We start from the raw sequence: 17,452 nt of genomic DNA, 5'->3' as shown, positions 1-17,452 counted from the left end.
GCCGGGTGCGGGGCCGCCGCCGCCGCGCAGGGAGAGGAGCGCCGCGGAGCCGCGGGAGCCCGTCCAGGTGTACGGGCAGGTGAGTGCCCCGCGCTGCCCCTCCTTCACTAGGGCGGGGGCGGGGGGGTACAAGAGCAATTGTTATGCACCCCCCGCAGCTTGCACGCCGCCCGCCGCACAGCATCCGCGCGGCCCCGCTCGCCGGCGGGCTGGGGGGGGCGCATTGCTCCGCGCGGCACAGTTGTGGCACTTAAGGATCCGGCGGCTCTCCCTGCTTGCCCCTGCCCTGGGGGGGGCAGATGGTGTGGCCCAAGGGGCGCCACAAATCCGTCTGGGCCCTGCTGAGTGTAAACCGCGGGGAGCTGGGCTGCTAGAGGCTCCTTTCACTCTTCCACCGGTTACCTTGAGGCGTCATTTTCTTTTTAAATGCTCCAATGACGCGGAAACCGAGGGTGCGCGCTGCTCCCCTCCCGCGGGCAGGGCTTGCGGAGCCGGGCTAGGACACAGAACAGGTTTGGACACTTGCTGCTCTGCAAATACCTGCCGCTCCCAGCTGGTGTTTTGCCCGCCGTCTCTTTGGTGTGTGCAGCCTTTCCCCGTAGCCGGGGCATCAGAGAGCGGTCTCCAGTGCTCTTGCACCAAAACGAAGCATCCTGAACTAACAGGTTTGTAGGAACTAACAGTGTTGCAGCATGGAAACATTCCTCCCCGGTGCCTTAGTCACCCAAACACTTCAGCAATTCCTCTGCGCCTCAGCTAGTGCCGTTTGAGCCATACGTCCTACCCTAAATCGTCTTATAAGCAGATCCGGGCCTTTCCCTTTCAGTCGTGTGTTACTAACAGGTCATCCTGCCCCTCCAGAACAGGGCCGACGTCCCGAAGACGGTTTCTAGGACCCCCGCTCTAGGAAACAGCTAATGGGGAAGGAAGGAAGGTAGGCATGCACTGCCGTGGGAAAACCCCCACTTGGCCTCCGCGGCTTGAGGGACTGGAGGCATCTGAGTGAGCGAATATCTAGGTTGGTTGCTTTTTTTGTAGCTAGCAGATGAGTAATTTTCCCCTTTGCACTTCACTTAAATCATCCAGCCCTTGGCCCATAAAAAAAGTGTCCCAGCCTTGCCTGCATTTTAAACAGGGCTTTCAGGACCCAGGGGAAGGGTTTAAGAATCATCAGCCCTCGTGATCAAAGAGGGAGAAAGCCATTTCCATTTTAATATCCTTGCTGTGGCTTCGATACCGAGCAAGTTTCACTTCATTTCAGATTGCCGAGGCTTTTTTTTTTTTTATTTATTAAATAGCAGCTCTCACTTGAAGCAGAGGCAGGAAGGAGTGTTGCACCACAGCTTGCTAGGTGTCTGCTAGAGGCAGCCCCGAAGCAAAAAAAAGAGACAGCCTCTCATTTACAAGACGCTGCCTTGCTTCAGAAAGGATTCGGATCATTGCTCTTCCTTGGGCTTCCTTCCGAGCTGAGCCACGGTCAAAAGGTTAGTTCAGACGGAGGTGCCAGCCCTCCCGAAGAACAGTGCACACTTCAGTTTCCTCCTCCCTTCCCCGGGGTCTGGTTGACACAAGCTGCAACGTAAAGCCCTTGAAGCTTTAAAGCTCCCAGCATCCCCACGGCTTTCTGCCAGTATCAGGAGGGGGAAAAGCAAGGTGGGAAATAGGATGTGGCACGACGGGGGCTGATCCCATGGAAAAAGGAACAGCCGAACGGCTCCGCCGGCACCGCTTTTTCAGCAAAGAAGCTGGGAAAGAGCAGCGCTGGGGGGAGTGGGGTAATCCCACTCCCAAGACCATTTCTCCCATCTTCAAATTTCCTTGTGTGGAGAGTGGTTCACACACTGGACAGAACTGCTGGTTTTTCTGTGCGATTCCCAGGGCTCATCCTGTTTACAAAGCACAAGGAGGTCATTTTGGGGAGAACGTGATGCTGCCTTGTTTGCTCCTCTGTCAAGTCCCACTCAGCCTCCTGGCGGTTTTATCCGGCCCGCCTGGAGGGGACAGCTTTTGCAACGTTTGGTTCACGTTCAAGCGACCGTGCTTTCTGCTTGGTCCTGATCCGGTTGGTCCAGGAATACCGAGTCAGAAAGACCGGTGAGAGTCAGTCATCCCTGCTCCGCTCTCTTCTTGCTGGCTTCGGTGCTCGGAGAGCTTTGCTTGGAGAACTGAGTCACTGTTGCCTGCAGCGTGACATGCAGCTTCACACTTCACTTCCGTACCTCGCCCTCCTGCTACTGCAGAGCAAAAATGTGCGACATCTCCAGCTCAGGTGCCACGTGAGCATTACTTTCCAACTTCACTTCCCGCAGTTTCAGGTGCAGATCCGCTTGCCCCAGCTCTCAGAGCCAGGATTTGCAGCCTTTCCCAGGACATTTTCCTTTTGGAAACAAAAAAAAAATCCAATCCCTCCCCACTCCGATCCAAACCCAGGCAACTCTTTTACTGAGTATATAACACTATAAGAGAGTTATTTTGCATGACTGTAGTGCCCGAGGCCTCGCAATGTGGTTTGAGTCAACAAAGAAATATCCTCCTTCCCACTCTGCGGTGTCACAGAAAGACCAGGCGAAACGCTTTCGGTTGGGGGCAATGTTAAGAAAGGGAGCCATCAAATTAGTGCTGTTGAGTGGAGTATTTTGATCAATCGGGCCAATATCACCCCAGCGGGAGACAAAGACAACATATTGCTCGTTTTCAGTCTGCTGTTCAGGACACCTTCTGGCTGCAGCTTTGCTGGCAAAGCCTCATGCAGCCGCATCCAGCAATATGCTGTTACTGAGTCAGCCCCTCCCGGTATAAACCCTGTGGATTCCTCCAGTGTCTCCACTCGATTCAGGAGGGGCAGAGGCTGTTCTCGCGGGCTGCAACAAGCGGCGACACCTCTCTGCCCAGTTAAGTTTGATCTGGATCAAACCCCCCACCCACTTGGGGCATCTCAGTCGGTCGCAGGCCCACTTCATGCATGCGTTATGTCCTCCCTCCCTGCACCAAGAAGTCCGGTCCCTTCCTCCCCAGAGGACAGTCCAAAGAAAATGAAGCACTAGGCGCCTCATCTATTCAGAGCTATTTCCACTTGAGCCTGGCTCTGCGATTGCCCCTGGGACCGTGGGCAAGCTACAGATGGGGAAGGCCAGCTAAGGGACAGGCATTCCCACCTCCAAGGAAACGCTGCGGTGGGAACTAGGAGCCGAGGATTGGCTCGCAAGTTGGCAAAAAGAATTAAGGTTAGAGACCCCACAGGCTTCTTCAGGAGAGAGATGACCTAGCACATGCGGGCTGTCCCGTTCTGTCCTAAAAGGCTGGCCTGCCATGACTTGAGAGCAAGAAAGGGATGCAAGTTTTCTTTGGGAACAGCCGCTTGGCTTTATTCTTTCCCAGAAAACCCTAGCAATTTCCCCACCAAGTTATTTAACTAGCATTTGCATGGGTAGCTTGTAGGACATGGGTCCAGTTTTCAGACGCAGGGAGCACGTGCATGTTGAGATCAGCTCCGCAGGAGCTCAACACCACCGTGCTCAGAGCCTGCCGTGGATTTGAATTAGGGCAGCAAGTCAGACTGTTGGGACTGTGTCCTTCTCCTCGTCTTACTTGTGCCAAGGCATCAGCAGATGTAGGCCTGAGCACCGGAGCCAGGAGACTGTCACTCTCAGGACAGAGTGGGTTTTGTTTCTGTAGGTAGCATTCACCTCCAAGGGCGTTTTGGCAAGCAGAACAATAATGCGGGAGAGCTCGCAAGCAAGGGCCAGTCATACCCCGCTTTGGAGCTGCGCCTGCCTGAGGTACAGTGCATGCTCTTCCTTCCCAGCACCTGCACAGCAGGGTTTCATCAGCAGTCTGCCCAGTGGTTGAGATCAAGATGTTAGAAAGCAGAAGAGCAGCTGCAGGCAGATGAACTAGCCAGTGCAGTGTTTGGGGGCTCTTTGGCATCCTGCGGCTTGCTCATATGCCCATTATCGAGAGGTGCTCAACCTTTTGAGCCTCAGTCATTGCACCTCCGGTGCCAAATTTTTGGGCTTGTGGGGAGTCATGCGGGCCACATGACAGCTCTGTGGCCTGGATCTGGCCCATGGGCCAGAAGTTGAGCAGCCTTGTCCTGGATGCTTCGTCCCCTTGGAGTGGGGGAAACCTATTTGTGAGCTCTGCAGCCAGAGGGGGAATTTCAGTTCCCTGCAGTAAAGGTTGCTTTTATGGTGCTTGTTTACTTGGTCTCTCCAGCTCTGCTGGAAGCAAAGGCAGGGGACACGGTAGGGGATAGGATATATACAGCCTCGCTCCTTGAATGCTCCCTCCCACCATCCCTTATTCACTGGCGAGCCTCAGACCAGGCCTGTCTTCCTTATCTCTGTTACTGTATCCTCCACCGCTAGGAACTCTGATGCCCTCGCTGTCCCCTGCAGTCCATCGGGTTACAGCAGCTCAAGCCGATCTTTTCTGCTTATCAGCACATTTCCTTTCTTGAGGAACTTCTTCCCTCATACCAAGTCCACGCTTCCTGCTATTGCCGTCAAGGCTTTTGCAAATATGCCTCCCCACCCCTAGTTACAGTTCATACCATTAAGCGCCTCATCTTATCACCCCCTTAGTACCCCCCTTTATCTGCTGGTAAAGCTAGCTTAGATATCCAGTGCGTCCCCCACTCCCCACATTATCTGTACATGGAGCATTTTCCCCAAGCTCTGTCTACAAAGCTATTTAGTACCCAGTTAAGAAAAAAAAAAAAAGAAGTGGGATCTAACCCATTTTAAGCTGATGACCACCTCAGCCACCTGTTAGGTGTCTCACCCCTGGCCCTCACCGGACGCATGTGCTTTGTGGCAGATGGCCTTTTTATTTTATTTTTTGCACTTGTGTGGCAGGCAGCATGCTGGTGCTATTCTGCAGCCTAGATTAGAGGCTTATTTGATAATGAGATCAAATAATTTGGGTCTTCTAGGTGTTACATTTGCCAGGGCTGGAAAGAGAATTGCTATGCAAGTTCCCTTCCAAACTACTCAAAACTCATGATGCCTTTTTCTTTTTTAAATGGTGCCAAGTTACTTCTCTGCCTGGATGATACTGCAGTTACAAAAAGCATCTGCATAACCTTTAGATAAAAGTCCCTCCAGACTGAGAAGGAGCACACACTCCAAGATGAAGTGACTTACCTGAGGGCAGGCTATGGCTCAGACAGAGGCAAGTTTAAGCTTCTGGTTCACTGCCTGCGCTCAGGGACTTTTGAATTTGATCACATTTGAGTTTGAGAGATTACATTTAGTTAAAATGCAAATCACTCTGCCGCAGTGGTCACAGACTTTTTTAAAGCAGCAATTAGATTAAGCAGAGTCTCCTCTCCCCCTCTGCTCAAATTTACAGATATGGACAAAGAATATTCTTATTTTTAAGGGTATAGATATTTGCTTGCCCAGACAAATCTCCCTCTGTGTGAAAGCGGAAATCAATTTTGCTACATTTGAAATGAACCATACTTAATTTTGACCTAATTTGCCAACCCATCAATCAGAGACCTTCCAGAAACAGATTAACCTCCCAGTGTCTGGGTGCCAGTTGTAGCCTAGTACAAATGGCTATTGATTAACTATTGAGCTTTAACCCTTTGCATGGTCAAGGTAACTTTTGCCTGGCTCAGACAACCAGAGCAACTCAGAAGTCAACCAGCTGCTTATCCCATTCACTCCCAAAGGTCAGGTTTTAAAGGTAGTAGAAAGACCAGTCTTTTCTGTCTACATTTTTCATCAGTAAAGATCCATATCATCCCAGTGTTAGAGAGGGCAGTGGCGGCACAGAGAAGTGAAATGACTTGCTCAACATCACCCAGGAGGGCAGTCGCATATTTAAGAGCAAACCAATTCCCCCCCCTCCCCTCATCATTTACTGCAGCAAACAAAGCACCGAACACTGCGATCAACAACTCCCCCATTGCCTTGCAGCCTGCGCACAAAATGTGACCTTGTGGTTAGGATTCGAGTGGGAAGAGGTGGTCTTATCTCTGCCACCAATGTGGGTTTTGCGCTGAAACTTGGCAAGGGAGATTACTTTCTTGGGAACTCTTTCGAAACACTGTTTGGTCACGTAGTTTCTGTTCCCAGTCAAAACTGGGTTTTGCTGTGTTCGCTGTGTAACAGCGTGTGCCCTCCTGATCTCAGCCTGCCACAACACAGTTGAAGTCAATGACACTGGATTTTATGCACTTATCTTTGCTGTCTGACCACATCTTCAGTTATGATTTGATGCGACCCTAACGCAGCGGCCACAGCATCTTGGCTGCTGTGTCTGATGCTTACCGCGGAGTAGTCTCCATAGTGTACCAACAGGGCAGACTTCACTGCCTCCACTATTGCGTCCTTCCTCTAGGGTCATATTGAGTATCTGAGCTCCCAGGAGCATAGCTTCACTCTGGGGGAAGATGAGGAACTCAGAATATCCAGATCTGTGATGTTTACACAGTTCTGTTGTCTTCAAACCATCGTTAAAAAAGAAACCCCACGGAGAAATCTGCAGAGAAGCTGTTTTCCCCCCCGCCTTGCCCCTAACTGATGAGCGCTGCATAAAAGGGTCACTCTGGCCTTTCTAAAGGATGCTCCAAAATGAATCATCCATGTTTCACAGGGAGTGCAGGGGCACGCACAGATTGTATTTTGAAATATCGTGACAGGGATAGGCAGATGCTTGGAAGCAAAGGCAGAAGGTATAGCAATAAAGCTTGTTTCGTGGGAAGGCACAAGGAAAGGGCCGCGTGCAGAATACAGCCCGGGGACTACATTAAAGCTGTCACTCCTCCTTAACTCATCTGCTGTGCCAGGATGTCAGGGAGTTCTCGGGTAGGCAAGGGGCGAAAAGTGTAGTGCTTGTGCTGCACACGCAAAGTCATATATTAAAAGGACAACTGGAGGATAGCATTGAAACAAAAAGAGGCCTCTTGCCTGGCAGTCTCACCCCTGACCCCCTAGGCACCAGCACACATGGAAGTTGTACAGCTCTCTCAGACCAATTAAAGATCGTTATAACCAAGCCTTGCAAAACATTTTAGTCGATTATTTTTCAGAGTTTTTTTTTTTTTTTAAATATATGTAACAAGTCTATACAAGCCCGTCTTCTTACCCAATAGCATTTGTAATATCACACTTGTAATATAATTGGGAGAACATAGCCAGAGAGATGTTTGACGTTGTGGATTGGTTTGTAAAAAGAGCACAGAAATCCCATCTGGTCACAACTTGAGATCTGGGTAGCGTCAAGTGCTGTTGTCCTTGGGAAAATGAACACATTCAAATTTTAACAGTGTGGGTTTATTTTTATCCCCTGGTACTGTTGCCAGCGATCACATTCAGTTTTTCAGGGTCTGTCTCCTCCCTCAAGTTACTGTATGAAAGGTCCACATGGATTAGGAAACAATGAAATTACTGTGCATGTGGTGTTGCCAGATGGACAAACTGAACAATAGAGAAAACCAGTTTCCCTTTGCATCCCAGATCTCCGTTATTACAAGGTAAAGATTTTCAGGTCAGCAATTTAAGGTCAGAGTGACTCTTTAAGAACCCAGTCACTATTTTCCCCTCTTTATCCTGAAGTGTAGGAATAACACTCGTTTTTACTTCATGTTTAAGATGTGCAACAAAGATGGGAAGCTATGAATACTTGAGAGGCACTTTTGGAGGCTGCTGCTACACAGCAGAACTGGAACTGCACAGATGTGCTTTCCACTCGGATTTGATTCCCCCAAACAATAAAGGGCTCTTGGACTCATCCTGCAGCTGGAGCCTCTTGCAACATTGGAGTCAGAAAGTTGAAGTGCTAATTTTGTAATGGAATTAGCATAGAGATGCACATTTAGCCAAGCGAGCCCACTTAGAGTCACGAACAACTTTAATGACCTAAAAACACAGTTATGTTTGCTGCTCATTGGTTTGTGATATTCTTACTTTAGGTTCAATAACGTTACAAGGTACTTGCATAAAACATTCCCGGAGGGTAAAGGCAAAGCACAACTAACAGCTTTGGGTTCACTAGCCTGCCTCGGTGTCATTTCTAGGGGCCCTCTGTAGTGGCCAGAGTGCAGTCCCCAGTGATCCAGGTGTTCAGACCCCTCTGCCAGGGTTACCCACAAGAGAACCAGTTTATGGTCCAGCTTGGAGGAAGCTGCTGTTATGTCTCCAGCTCATTTTAAGTTCGCCCTGCTTGAGCTAAGTCTATACGGAGCCTGCGAGGACACGCTTAGCTTACACAGCAGCACTTGCTTAACTAAACTAGATTAGACAAGGGCACACCTTTGGGGACTGTTTGGTGTGTGGACAGGGTCTTAGACAACTGAACAACTCAAGGGTCATGTTTTCGGTATAAGACATGTTTAGGGCCAGTGCTTTTTTTGCAGGCACTCTTGAATATAGGGAGACAGTGAATTAGTGCAGACATTCCCCTCTCTGAAGGACCCTACAGGCCAGGCTAACGAGATCCAAATCTGATTTAATTTAATGTAAATGAAAATGAGCATTCCTTTCTGGAGGAAGCTGAAGCAGCGACTGGACACCAGAGCTTGCTTTAGGATTTCCAAGAACATTATGTCTGGCATACAGAGGAACTGAAGAGCCACCCAGTATCCATTCCCCCATTATCTGTAGAGCTGCATTTGCAATTACCTGCTGGTCTGTGAAACAGGCTCTCGTAGACATCTCGTCCTTCCCATTAAACAGGCGTTGCAGTTAAGGGAGGCTACTGTTAAAATAGGAACAGATACAAACGCTGAAGAAACCCAGCAGCAGAACATGGGCCTAACTACAAGTGGATTTCTATGGTATAGGCTGTACTCATGTTGGTTTAAGGACATAGGCAGACAAGGTTATTAGTTGGTCTAATAAAAAGATATCAGATTTACCCAACAAACCTTGTCTGCCAGTGGATTTCTACCACATTTTAACTGGAGTTTTCCCTTCTGGACACTGGTAGCTTCTGCATTGGAAGGACAGATAAGCATTTCATGCATATTTCATAGGAATAATCACTTGGCAAAGACCAGAAAACATCCCCATTAAGTGGAAGTTATGCTAATACTGGGTCCCTTAAGCATTACTCACTGCCATTGGCTCTCCTCTGGCTAAAGCAGTTCTCGTGGAAGGCTCCCCCAGTTAATAGGGCATATTGCCCTTTAGTGCATAAGCACTTGCTAATAAGAGTTGAAATGGCTTTTACTAGGGGAAACATCCCACCACAGAGAAGCAAGTGGTATCTGCAGGAATACCAAGATCCTTAGCTTGCTCAAATGCACTTTATTCAAAGCAAATCAAAGCAGCAGTGTCAGAGATCACCATCCTGGGGCAGGATTAGGGCCAGCCCCTCCCAAGGGGAGCCTCAGTATCTAACAGGTAGCCTCCAGAGCCTTTCAGCTCCTAGCAGAGCTGTTTTGCACAGTTATAAGAAGACCATACCACAACAGACCAGAATCAGAGCAGAGGGCTTTGAGTGATAAAGGCAGGAGCTGGGTGAACTCACCAGCCTTAACTAGATTGAGCAGATCACTCAGAGAGGGCTTGGGGACAACCCCCCAGCATCTGTTATAGTGCTTACCTTCCTACCCTCCAGAAAGGGCCCAGCATAACTTTCCTGTTCCACTTCTCAACACAAAAAAAACAAACCTTCCCCCAGCCACTTCAAGCAGTGCTTTAGCCTTTATGTATAGGCTTAGTCCAAACTGAGCTCGTTTGAGGTAATGAGATCACCTGGGACCTAACCAGTAATGAGGCTCAGCTGTTTTCCCCCAACCCAGACAGTTTCCTGGTGCTGGGAGTTTGCTTCTGCACCTAAAAAACATTCAGGATCCTCCCTGCAAAGCTTTCCCCTGAGGGACGTGGGTTCCTGGGCTGAATATACCACCAGCATTCACAGACGGAGCGGTGGTTTGTGCTCCGCGTGCATGGCACAACGAGGTGCTGAGCCTCAGGAGGTCTCATCATACATCATTTCCCTCCAAGAGAAACACAAAATATTCCTTAAAAATATGACAGCTAGGAACAAAGCATCTTTGGGAGAGGGATGCCAGATCAGGCAAGTCTGACTTTAGGAAATATTCCAAAACTTTCCTCTTCCAAAGGGTCTCCTCCCTGAAGAAACGCACAGGATGGACACCCCCACAATCCCACCAACGCTTCCCAAGCCGTCAAAAAAAAAAAAGCAAGACATGAATAGATCTTAACCCTTTCCAGAAACAAGCAACTCACACCCAGGGAGTTTTTGGCCCTGAATGGGAAAAGAGCCAGAAACAACATGAAATCTAATGGAAATTTTGTGGTTGCCAGTGATTTTGTGCGTCAGGCATCCAGATGCTGCAGCGATAGGCTATGGTATAAAATCCTAACATGGTGTTTTTTCTGTTTATGGGTTTGATCCCCAGAATTTCCTGTAATGATTTGGTAGGGGATTCAGAGTAGACCGCTTCAGGGCATGGGGTGGGCATGTACGTTTGGTCTTATGCAGTGGGATACTGCTGTCTCTCAAATGTTCCCATTTAAGTTGGTCTACTAAAAGATACAGAGATACAGATATTGATAAAAGAGACTGGACAAGCACCTAGCTGGGGTTGTCTGACCCCAGCGCTCATTCCTGCCCAGGGCAGGGGTCCGGACTCGACAATCTACTGAGGTCCTGTCCGACCCTAACATCTACGAACCTATATCAGATTCACCCGAAGAACCTTGTCTGTCTATGTCCTTACACTAATGCGGCTATAACCTGCACCCTCATTTCACGAAACAGCTGCTTTTTAGCTCCACGTTATCCAGGTTTCACACAGATGTGGTGCCCTTCCCTTTGGCTGATGAAAATGATTTCTGGCAGATAAAGAGCCCCGCAGAGCTCAGGCCGCTTGCAGAGCTCTTTGTGCCAAAGGCAGGAATCCTGCATTTCAGGTGTCCCGGAGAAATAGTTTTTTGGGTGTCCCTCACTTCGAGGTTTTTTTTCAAGCTGGGAGAGATGCTGACAAGACAGGCAAGGCCACGTGTGTGGTGTAGTAACATCACCAAAGTTCACATGGTTGGCCGGTGGGGTTGTTCTTGGATTAAAGGCAGTAAATTTGAATTGCTATGGCAGGATTAGGTCTGGGATTGCTTATAGCACTATACAAACATTCACGCATTTCACCTGGCATCCTTGCGAGGCAGGCATTCGCACCCTCCTTTCAGAGAGAGGGGAAACTGAGGCATACGGGTGCTTTAGGGGTAGAGTCGAAGGGCCACATGGTGTGTCATGGGCAAGGCTGGGATCGGCGCTCCCCAGTTCCCAGCCACCCCAGCTCTTTCTGTCATTAAGGCTATTGCTTGCTTTATTTGTAGCTGAGGCTGTTTACTGACCTAAATCTCTGCAGCATTTTCTGCAAGTTGCTCTGGCTTGCTGGCCTGTCTCAGGGGGTTCCTCTTAATGACAGGCACTGACTCAGCCAGGGATTGCTGGGGAGCCGGTCACGTGGATCTCAGGGGCTGCTGCTTTCTGCCAGGCCCAGGGAAGGATTTCTCCCCCCATATGTTACATAAGTAGAGTTTTTTAGAATTTTCTTTCTTTTCCCCCCCGCAGAGCTATCAAAGTAAGGGCATCGTTTTCAAAGGCTTATGTGCCTGTCACTGGAAGAGTCTTAAAAAGCCTTTAACTCGGGCAATCGTCTGGTTGAGATCAGTGGAAATTTTCCTGTAGCAAAGCCCGAATGGAAGGATTGCACGTGCATTGCCAGCTCCCCAGGCCCCCTCCGACTGCCGGCCCCGTTCTGCATTGTGCCACAAGTAGTGTCATGAGCTGCACCTGTGCAGAGCAAACATAAAAACGCTCCTCCATCTGAACAGCACGTTGCGTACAAGATGGGTTAAAGAGGGAGAACTGAACCCTTTTGATGACTCTGCGGCCTCGTCCATGCACAGACTTGTGCTAGATTAATTAAAATAGCTGTGTTGGGCTGCATTGTGGACACTCCTCAGTTTAAAAATGCGTGTGTGTTTTCAGTGTAAACCTGCACGTGGGAAAGTTTGTGCGTGTGTGTGCGTGTCGGGGAGGGGGTGGTGCATATGCAGTGAACTGCCGACTCCTTTCTGCGTGGACACGCTTAGTTCTCAGTACATGTGAAGTAGCTTGCTCCACTTTGAAATATGGTGAAATATGTAGCAATACGAGTGGCTGGTTTGAACTATACTAGATTCAAGTCACACTAGTGCAAATTAACATGATGACAAGGCTTAAAGAGGAGAACTGAGCACTAGCAGTTAGACTGGCATTCAGGACTCTGGGGATCTGCAAGCTACGTGCTTGGTATATGAGCCCTGGGCAAGCCACTTCTGTTCAGTCCTCAGTTTTCATACCTGCAAAATGGAGTTTTGGTTTCTGTCCTGCGGGCACACTTGGACTAACTTGCACGTGGCTAAATTGGATAACAGCAGCAAGGAAGACACGACAACGCGGACTTCAGGGTGTACAGCCACCGTTGCTCTCTTGGGGTGCTGCCCACAGGTTGCTAATGCACATTGAAGCCTGCTTTTCTTAGTACCTATACCGTCTGGATTTAAAACTAGCTTGGGTACAACCTCACTTCCCTGTGCAACACAGACCTACCCTTGCTCCATAACACGCGTATCCTCATGGGGAGCCTAGGTTATGTCAGTGCTGCATCTCTGCTATAATCTAGGTAGTTTGGGAGCTGCTGACAGTGCAGCTGCAGCAGCAAACACCTGGACACAAGCCAGCTACCTGGGTATTTACCCAAGCGGGTGGTTTCCAGCCCCTGCCCATGTCTGTGCCATGCCAACTGCATTGCTCACAGAGGGACTGCAGTATAAATATGCCCTTTGTGCAGAGCAGCTCTTGCGTTTTTAATTCACAATACAGCCTATATTCCAAGGCTTCCTGCGCAGGCTCCCCTTTAATGCCGCTGACCTGCCCTGTGACAAGGCTGTCAGATGACTGCGTTTGTGCACAACAGGTTTATTTGTGGTTAAACATGTTTCCTTGGGCTGAAGGTTATGGGACCATCCTTAGCAACATGAAAGGCACTTCTTCTAAAACGAGGCTTCTGCTTTCACTTCTCTTCCCCCTTCGTATGAGATTTCAAAACTCTTTAGAGGGAGATTTGAGTTTCATGGTTTTCCCCTTCCTCTTCCTCTGAAAAGTCCATGGCACCAGTGGAAAATGGCAACCTTGTCCCTAGCACTTTAGAAATGTAATTTCCCTTAGATCTTAATAATATCCCCCCCGCCAAAAGCTTATCCACAATAGGGTTCCCATGCACCTCTACCTTGTCTAGGGTCTCAGTTCAACAAAGTAGGTGCCTGACTTTCAGCAGGTAAGTCATCCTATAGGCAGACACTTAAGTACCGTGCTGTATTAGTGCCTGTGTATAGTAATGTAGCACCAGTACTGTGGTGCCTTTAATGACTGTTAGCTTTGCACCAATACTAAATGCACGGCCAGGAGCTGCCATAAGGTACCAGAAGCCGCCCCCCCAGGGGGTGGGAGCTGTTTTCTTCTGGTATTGGACTAGCGTTGGGAGCCATATGGCCAAAAGCTACTCGTCTGAAGCCAGGATTAAAACTACAGGAGGTCACTGCTCCGAGGGGCCTTTTAATTTAGACAAAAGGTTTGCGGTTCACCTCGAGAGCTTTCCTTTTGGTTAATAGCAGCCTATTTGGCTGTCAGTCGTTCCCCTTTCCGTTGGTATCAGGATTCCCTGGGGTTCAATCACCGGCGTCCAGCTGACATAATTGCAGAAGACCGGGTTTTGTTCGTGTCCTCTGGGGAGAGGGAGAGCAGCGGAGCTGAGAGATAAAATTGCGTTGGTGCAATCGGTCAGCATAGGTGGGTCTAGGTCAGGGGCAACATGGTTGCAGACAAAGTGCCCTTTTTTCCTCCGCTCAGCTTCAGAAGTTGTGGGGTATTTGCACTGTTTGCAGGGAAAAAGTGAACAAGAAAATTAGCACTGATGAGAGGCAGCCCTGGGGACTGCAGAGCCATAGAATGGGTCCAGCGCAGGCAGCACCGATTAAAGCTTCCCCTGCCTTGCTCCTTGATGGTTCGGGCATTGGACTGGGTGACCCTTGAGGTCCCCTCCAGCCATGACTCGGTGCATCTGTGCCTCCCCATGGAGCTGGGAACATCCTTATGTGGGCAAGAGGATAGTTATTTACGGATCAGGGCTATTGTGAGCTGGGGTAAGAGCAGTAAAATCAGTGGAACAGGGCAGAAGCAGGCCTGTGCCTCGTGGCCTCTCTGCTTGGAGTGGACCGATTACTAGGGAAGTCTTCAGTGATGTGGCCCACAGGGAACAGGCTGGGTACCCTTTGCAGTGGCACCCAAGTAGCTATCCAGCTGTTACCACTCCAGGGCACTGAAATGCAGCAAGCGACCTGGAGAATAAGAGCAACATCTGACCGCCAGCCCCTCCAATTCTCTTCTGAGAGCAAAGCTTCCAGACCCCAGATGTCTCGGTGCTCTTCTCTTCTTTTTTGGTTTTGTTATGGAAAATAAATTGGTTCCTGTGACCGTTTTCCTCCACCTTTCTGCGTCGATAGGGAAGAGAGAAATAAAACGACACTTAATGGGTGCTGCCCATCTGCTTCTGAGCGCGCTGCTCTGGTTCCCTGCTTTACATGCGTTTTCTGTGCATTGCAGGTGAGCCTGAATGACTCTCACAATCAGATGGTCGTGCACTGGGCAGGAGAAAAGAGCAACGTGATCGTGGCCTTGGCTAGAGACAGCCTGGCGATACCAAGTCTCCAGAACAGCGATGTAAGTATGCAGCTTCCCACTGTTACAGAGACGGCCTTGGAAATGGCGTCGTGTGCGGTGATATGTATGTAGTTGTTCTCCTGAGAGGTGACAGCCTGCCTTTCTGTTATATATTCGAGAGCCTGGCCTCTTGGTCTGAACTTCAGATAGAAACCACTTAGACTTCCTTCCCCATGGGCTCCAATCCAGTTAGGGCTGACTAAGGCCATTATCTTTCTGAAACAGATAAATTGAATCCTAGTTATCTCTGCACAGTGTTGCTTATAAATCTCCTTTATGAGGGGTCATTATCTTCTGCAGGATGAACTGGTTCCATATATGTAACAGGAAGCTTTATTTGGAGAGTGTCTTTGCTGCCTCCGTCTTGCGGGAGGATGATCTGTCTCCCGCTGACATACCGCAGTTCTGCTTCAAAAATCAGCGGATCTTTTCCAGACCTGCAAAGAGCTCGTGTCTCGGCGCTGGCTTCCGTTTGCAGATCCTTCTGTCTGTGTCTGAGACCCGTTGTCTCGTCCCACTTATGGACTATCCTTCCGGGGAGTCCTGGTGGTCACGCCACACAGAAGAAAAGCTGGCAAGTTTGTGCAGAAACATGTGGCTCAATATGAGCTGACTATGGTTTAAAGGATACTCATTCCTCCTATCCCCAGTCTGAAGGATGCAGACTGTGGCCTTTTTGTCCACCGAGTGACAGTGTGAGTGGTAGCACTGTTTCCCCACCCGGCTGGCCTACGTCGGTGCATCTCCACATAAGGTGTTCATTCTTCCTGCCCCATTAGATCAGGGGTATTTCACGCTGAGCCTGCCAGCCAAAGGGAAGGTGGCTGCAGCTGTTATCAGAAGGTGGAGACTGTAGCGAGACACTTTCCTGCGCACTTCACATCCATCCAACGGGAAGTTCAAGGAGATCACTCTAGGTTGGGACCAGGTCAGACTTCATTCACTCCGGGCAGCGGGTAACATGATACACAAAAATGACCATTTACCAACTGCGGGGTTGGGGCCAGGCTGCTCAGTGCCTTGCCCAGGCTTCGGTGCAGGACACCACTGCCAGCAGAGGAGTAGCGTGCACGCTCAGTTTGACATAGCACATCCAGCTGCAAAGTGCCTGGCAAAGGTGAGGTATAGCTCCATTATCCTGAAGCTCAAATACCACATTTACTGTGATACATTCAACTGAGTGATGAGTCCCCTGTCTAGAGGAAAAAGGTCTTTATCCTATTCCCAGTCTCCCAGATGAGCTATTCCTCATACTAGGACAAGGATAAGGAAATACTTTTAAGTATTCTGGGAGCAGGATTGCTTTTTGTTGTTGTTGTTGTTGTCTTTATACAATGCCTAGCACGGTGAGAGTCTGATCCAGTGCTAGGGTTCCTAGGCACTAAGGTAATAATAATAATTGTAATAATAATACATGCCTTGGTTTTAACTGGAGAAAGGAAGAGAAGAGCTGCTTGCCTTTTCTTTTCCAGCTGGCTGCAAGCTGTAGCAGTAGCTTGCTTAGAAAGAGAATTAGCTTTGCCTTTCTACCATTTTGTCTGAGGCTTTATAGACTTGTCATTTTGTTCTCTGCCTCCTGTTAAAGCATCTCTCAGTCTTTCCCTTAGCATGGTGTCACCCTGTCTTCTGCCTCTGCTTTTCAACATCGTTATGGCCTGTGTAAGGAAGTGTGGCCTCAGCTCCTCCTGCATCCCGTGTTTTATAGCCTCTTCTGCGTGTATTTTTTTCCAGGGTTGTATAAAATGTTATGAAACCCATAAACAAGAGAGAGAGGCCGGGAGACTGCCAGGTTGGAAACGAAACCTTTGTGCTCATAATCCCGGGATTCTTTCCCTTGCAGGTTTACGTGTCTTATGACTATGGGAAGACGTTTAAAAAAATATCAGAGAAATTCAGCTTTGGTGCAGGGAATACCAGCAAGGTGGCGATTGCTCAGTTCTACCACAGCCCCGCTGACAACAAAAGGGTAAGGAGTGAACATGTTTAAGTCTATATACCTGGCTTATTCTACATGCAAAAAAATATAGGGCTTTCATTATTGTGGTTCAGTTGAGGTGGTACAACCCTTCGCAGCCTGGATGCAATTCGACTGGTATAGCAGTGTCTATACTAGGATAGTTATTCTTGTCCTCAAGGGGATCGGTGTGGAAAGACCCCATGATAGTAGCTTAACCATGTCCATGCTAGGTTGTACTGATAAAACTGTGTAAAAACATCGCTCTGCCATCCAGCATAGTTATACAGGCACAGAAGCTGGGTGTAAACCAGACATAAATAAAACCTACCCTGGCTCCTGTTAAACCCCTTAAGCACTCCCCCTACCAGCCCTGCTGCCTGTAGTCAATCTTGTCAGTTTGTGTAGAATATTCCTCTCATTTTATCTCTTTTCTGGCCTCTGTCCATCCTGTGAGCTGGAAAGGGGAACCTTCCCTATGTGTCTGGAAAGCACTCTACGGATAATAAATAAGAATAAATGTTTATCTGTCTTATCATAATGCTCTTTATTATTTAAAAAAAAAGGATTGCTCAGGGTTGCAAAAAACTGCTTGAAGCTTTACAGCAAAAGAAGACATTTGTCTCTCAGGGGTTATAAATTACTTTTGATCAAGAAAACTGGCAAAAAAGGTTTCCAGGAAAAATGCACAGGCAATAGTTTTTCATTTCTCCTGCAGGAGAACCTACAATGCCTGGGTGTCTTGGGTTT

General features: G+C 48.8%; 1 protein-coding gene across 2 annotated transcripts in view; it reads left to right on the top strand.

Moving 5' to 3' along the window:
- Positions 1 to 13: 13 nt before the first annotated feature.
- SORL1 (sortilin related receptor 1) overlaps positions 14 to 17,452 on the top strand; it is a 98,416-nt gene continuing 80,977 nt past the window's right edge. For both annotated transcript variants that reach the window (XM_019509976.1, XM_019509969.1), the window contains exons 1-3: positions 14 to 79; positions 14,632 to 14,748; positions 16,589 to 16,714. In XM_019509976.1, the coding sequence (XP_019365521.1) occupies positions 14,659 to 14,748; positions 16,589 to 16,714 (216 nt within the window). In that variant the 5' untranslated portion in view covers positions 14 to 79; positions 14,632 to 14,658. The remainder of the gene's footprint in view (positions 80 to 14,631; positions 14,749 to 16,588; positions 16,715 to 17,452) is intronic.

The sequence above is a fragment of the Gavialis gangeticus genome, unplaced genomic scaffold (assembly GCF_001723915.1).
Source record: "Gavialis gangeticus isolate Ggan-Ray unplaced genomic scaffold, GavGan_comp1, whole genome shotgun sequence".
In the NCBI taxonomy this organism is placed as follows: domain Eukaryota; kingdom Metazoa; phylum Chordata; order Crocodylia; family Gavialidae; genus Gavialis; species Gavialis gangeticus.
This window is presented reverse-complemented; position numbering and strand designations above follow the sequence as displayed.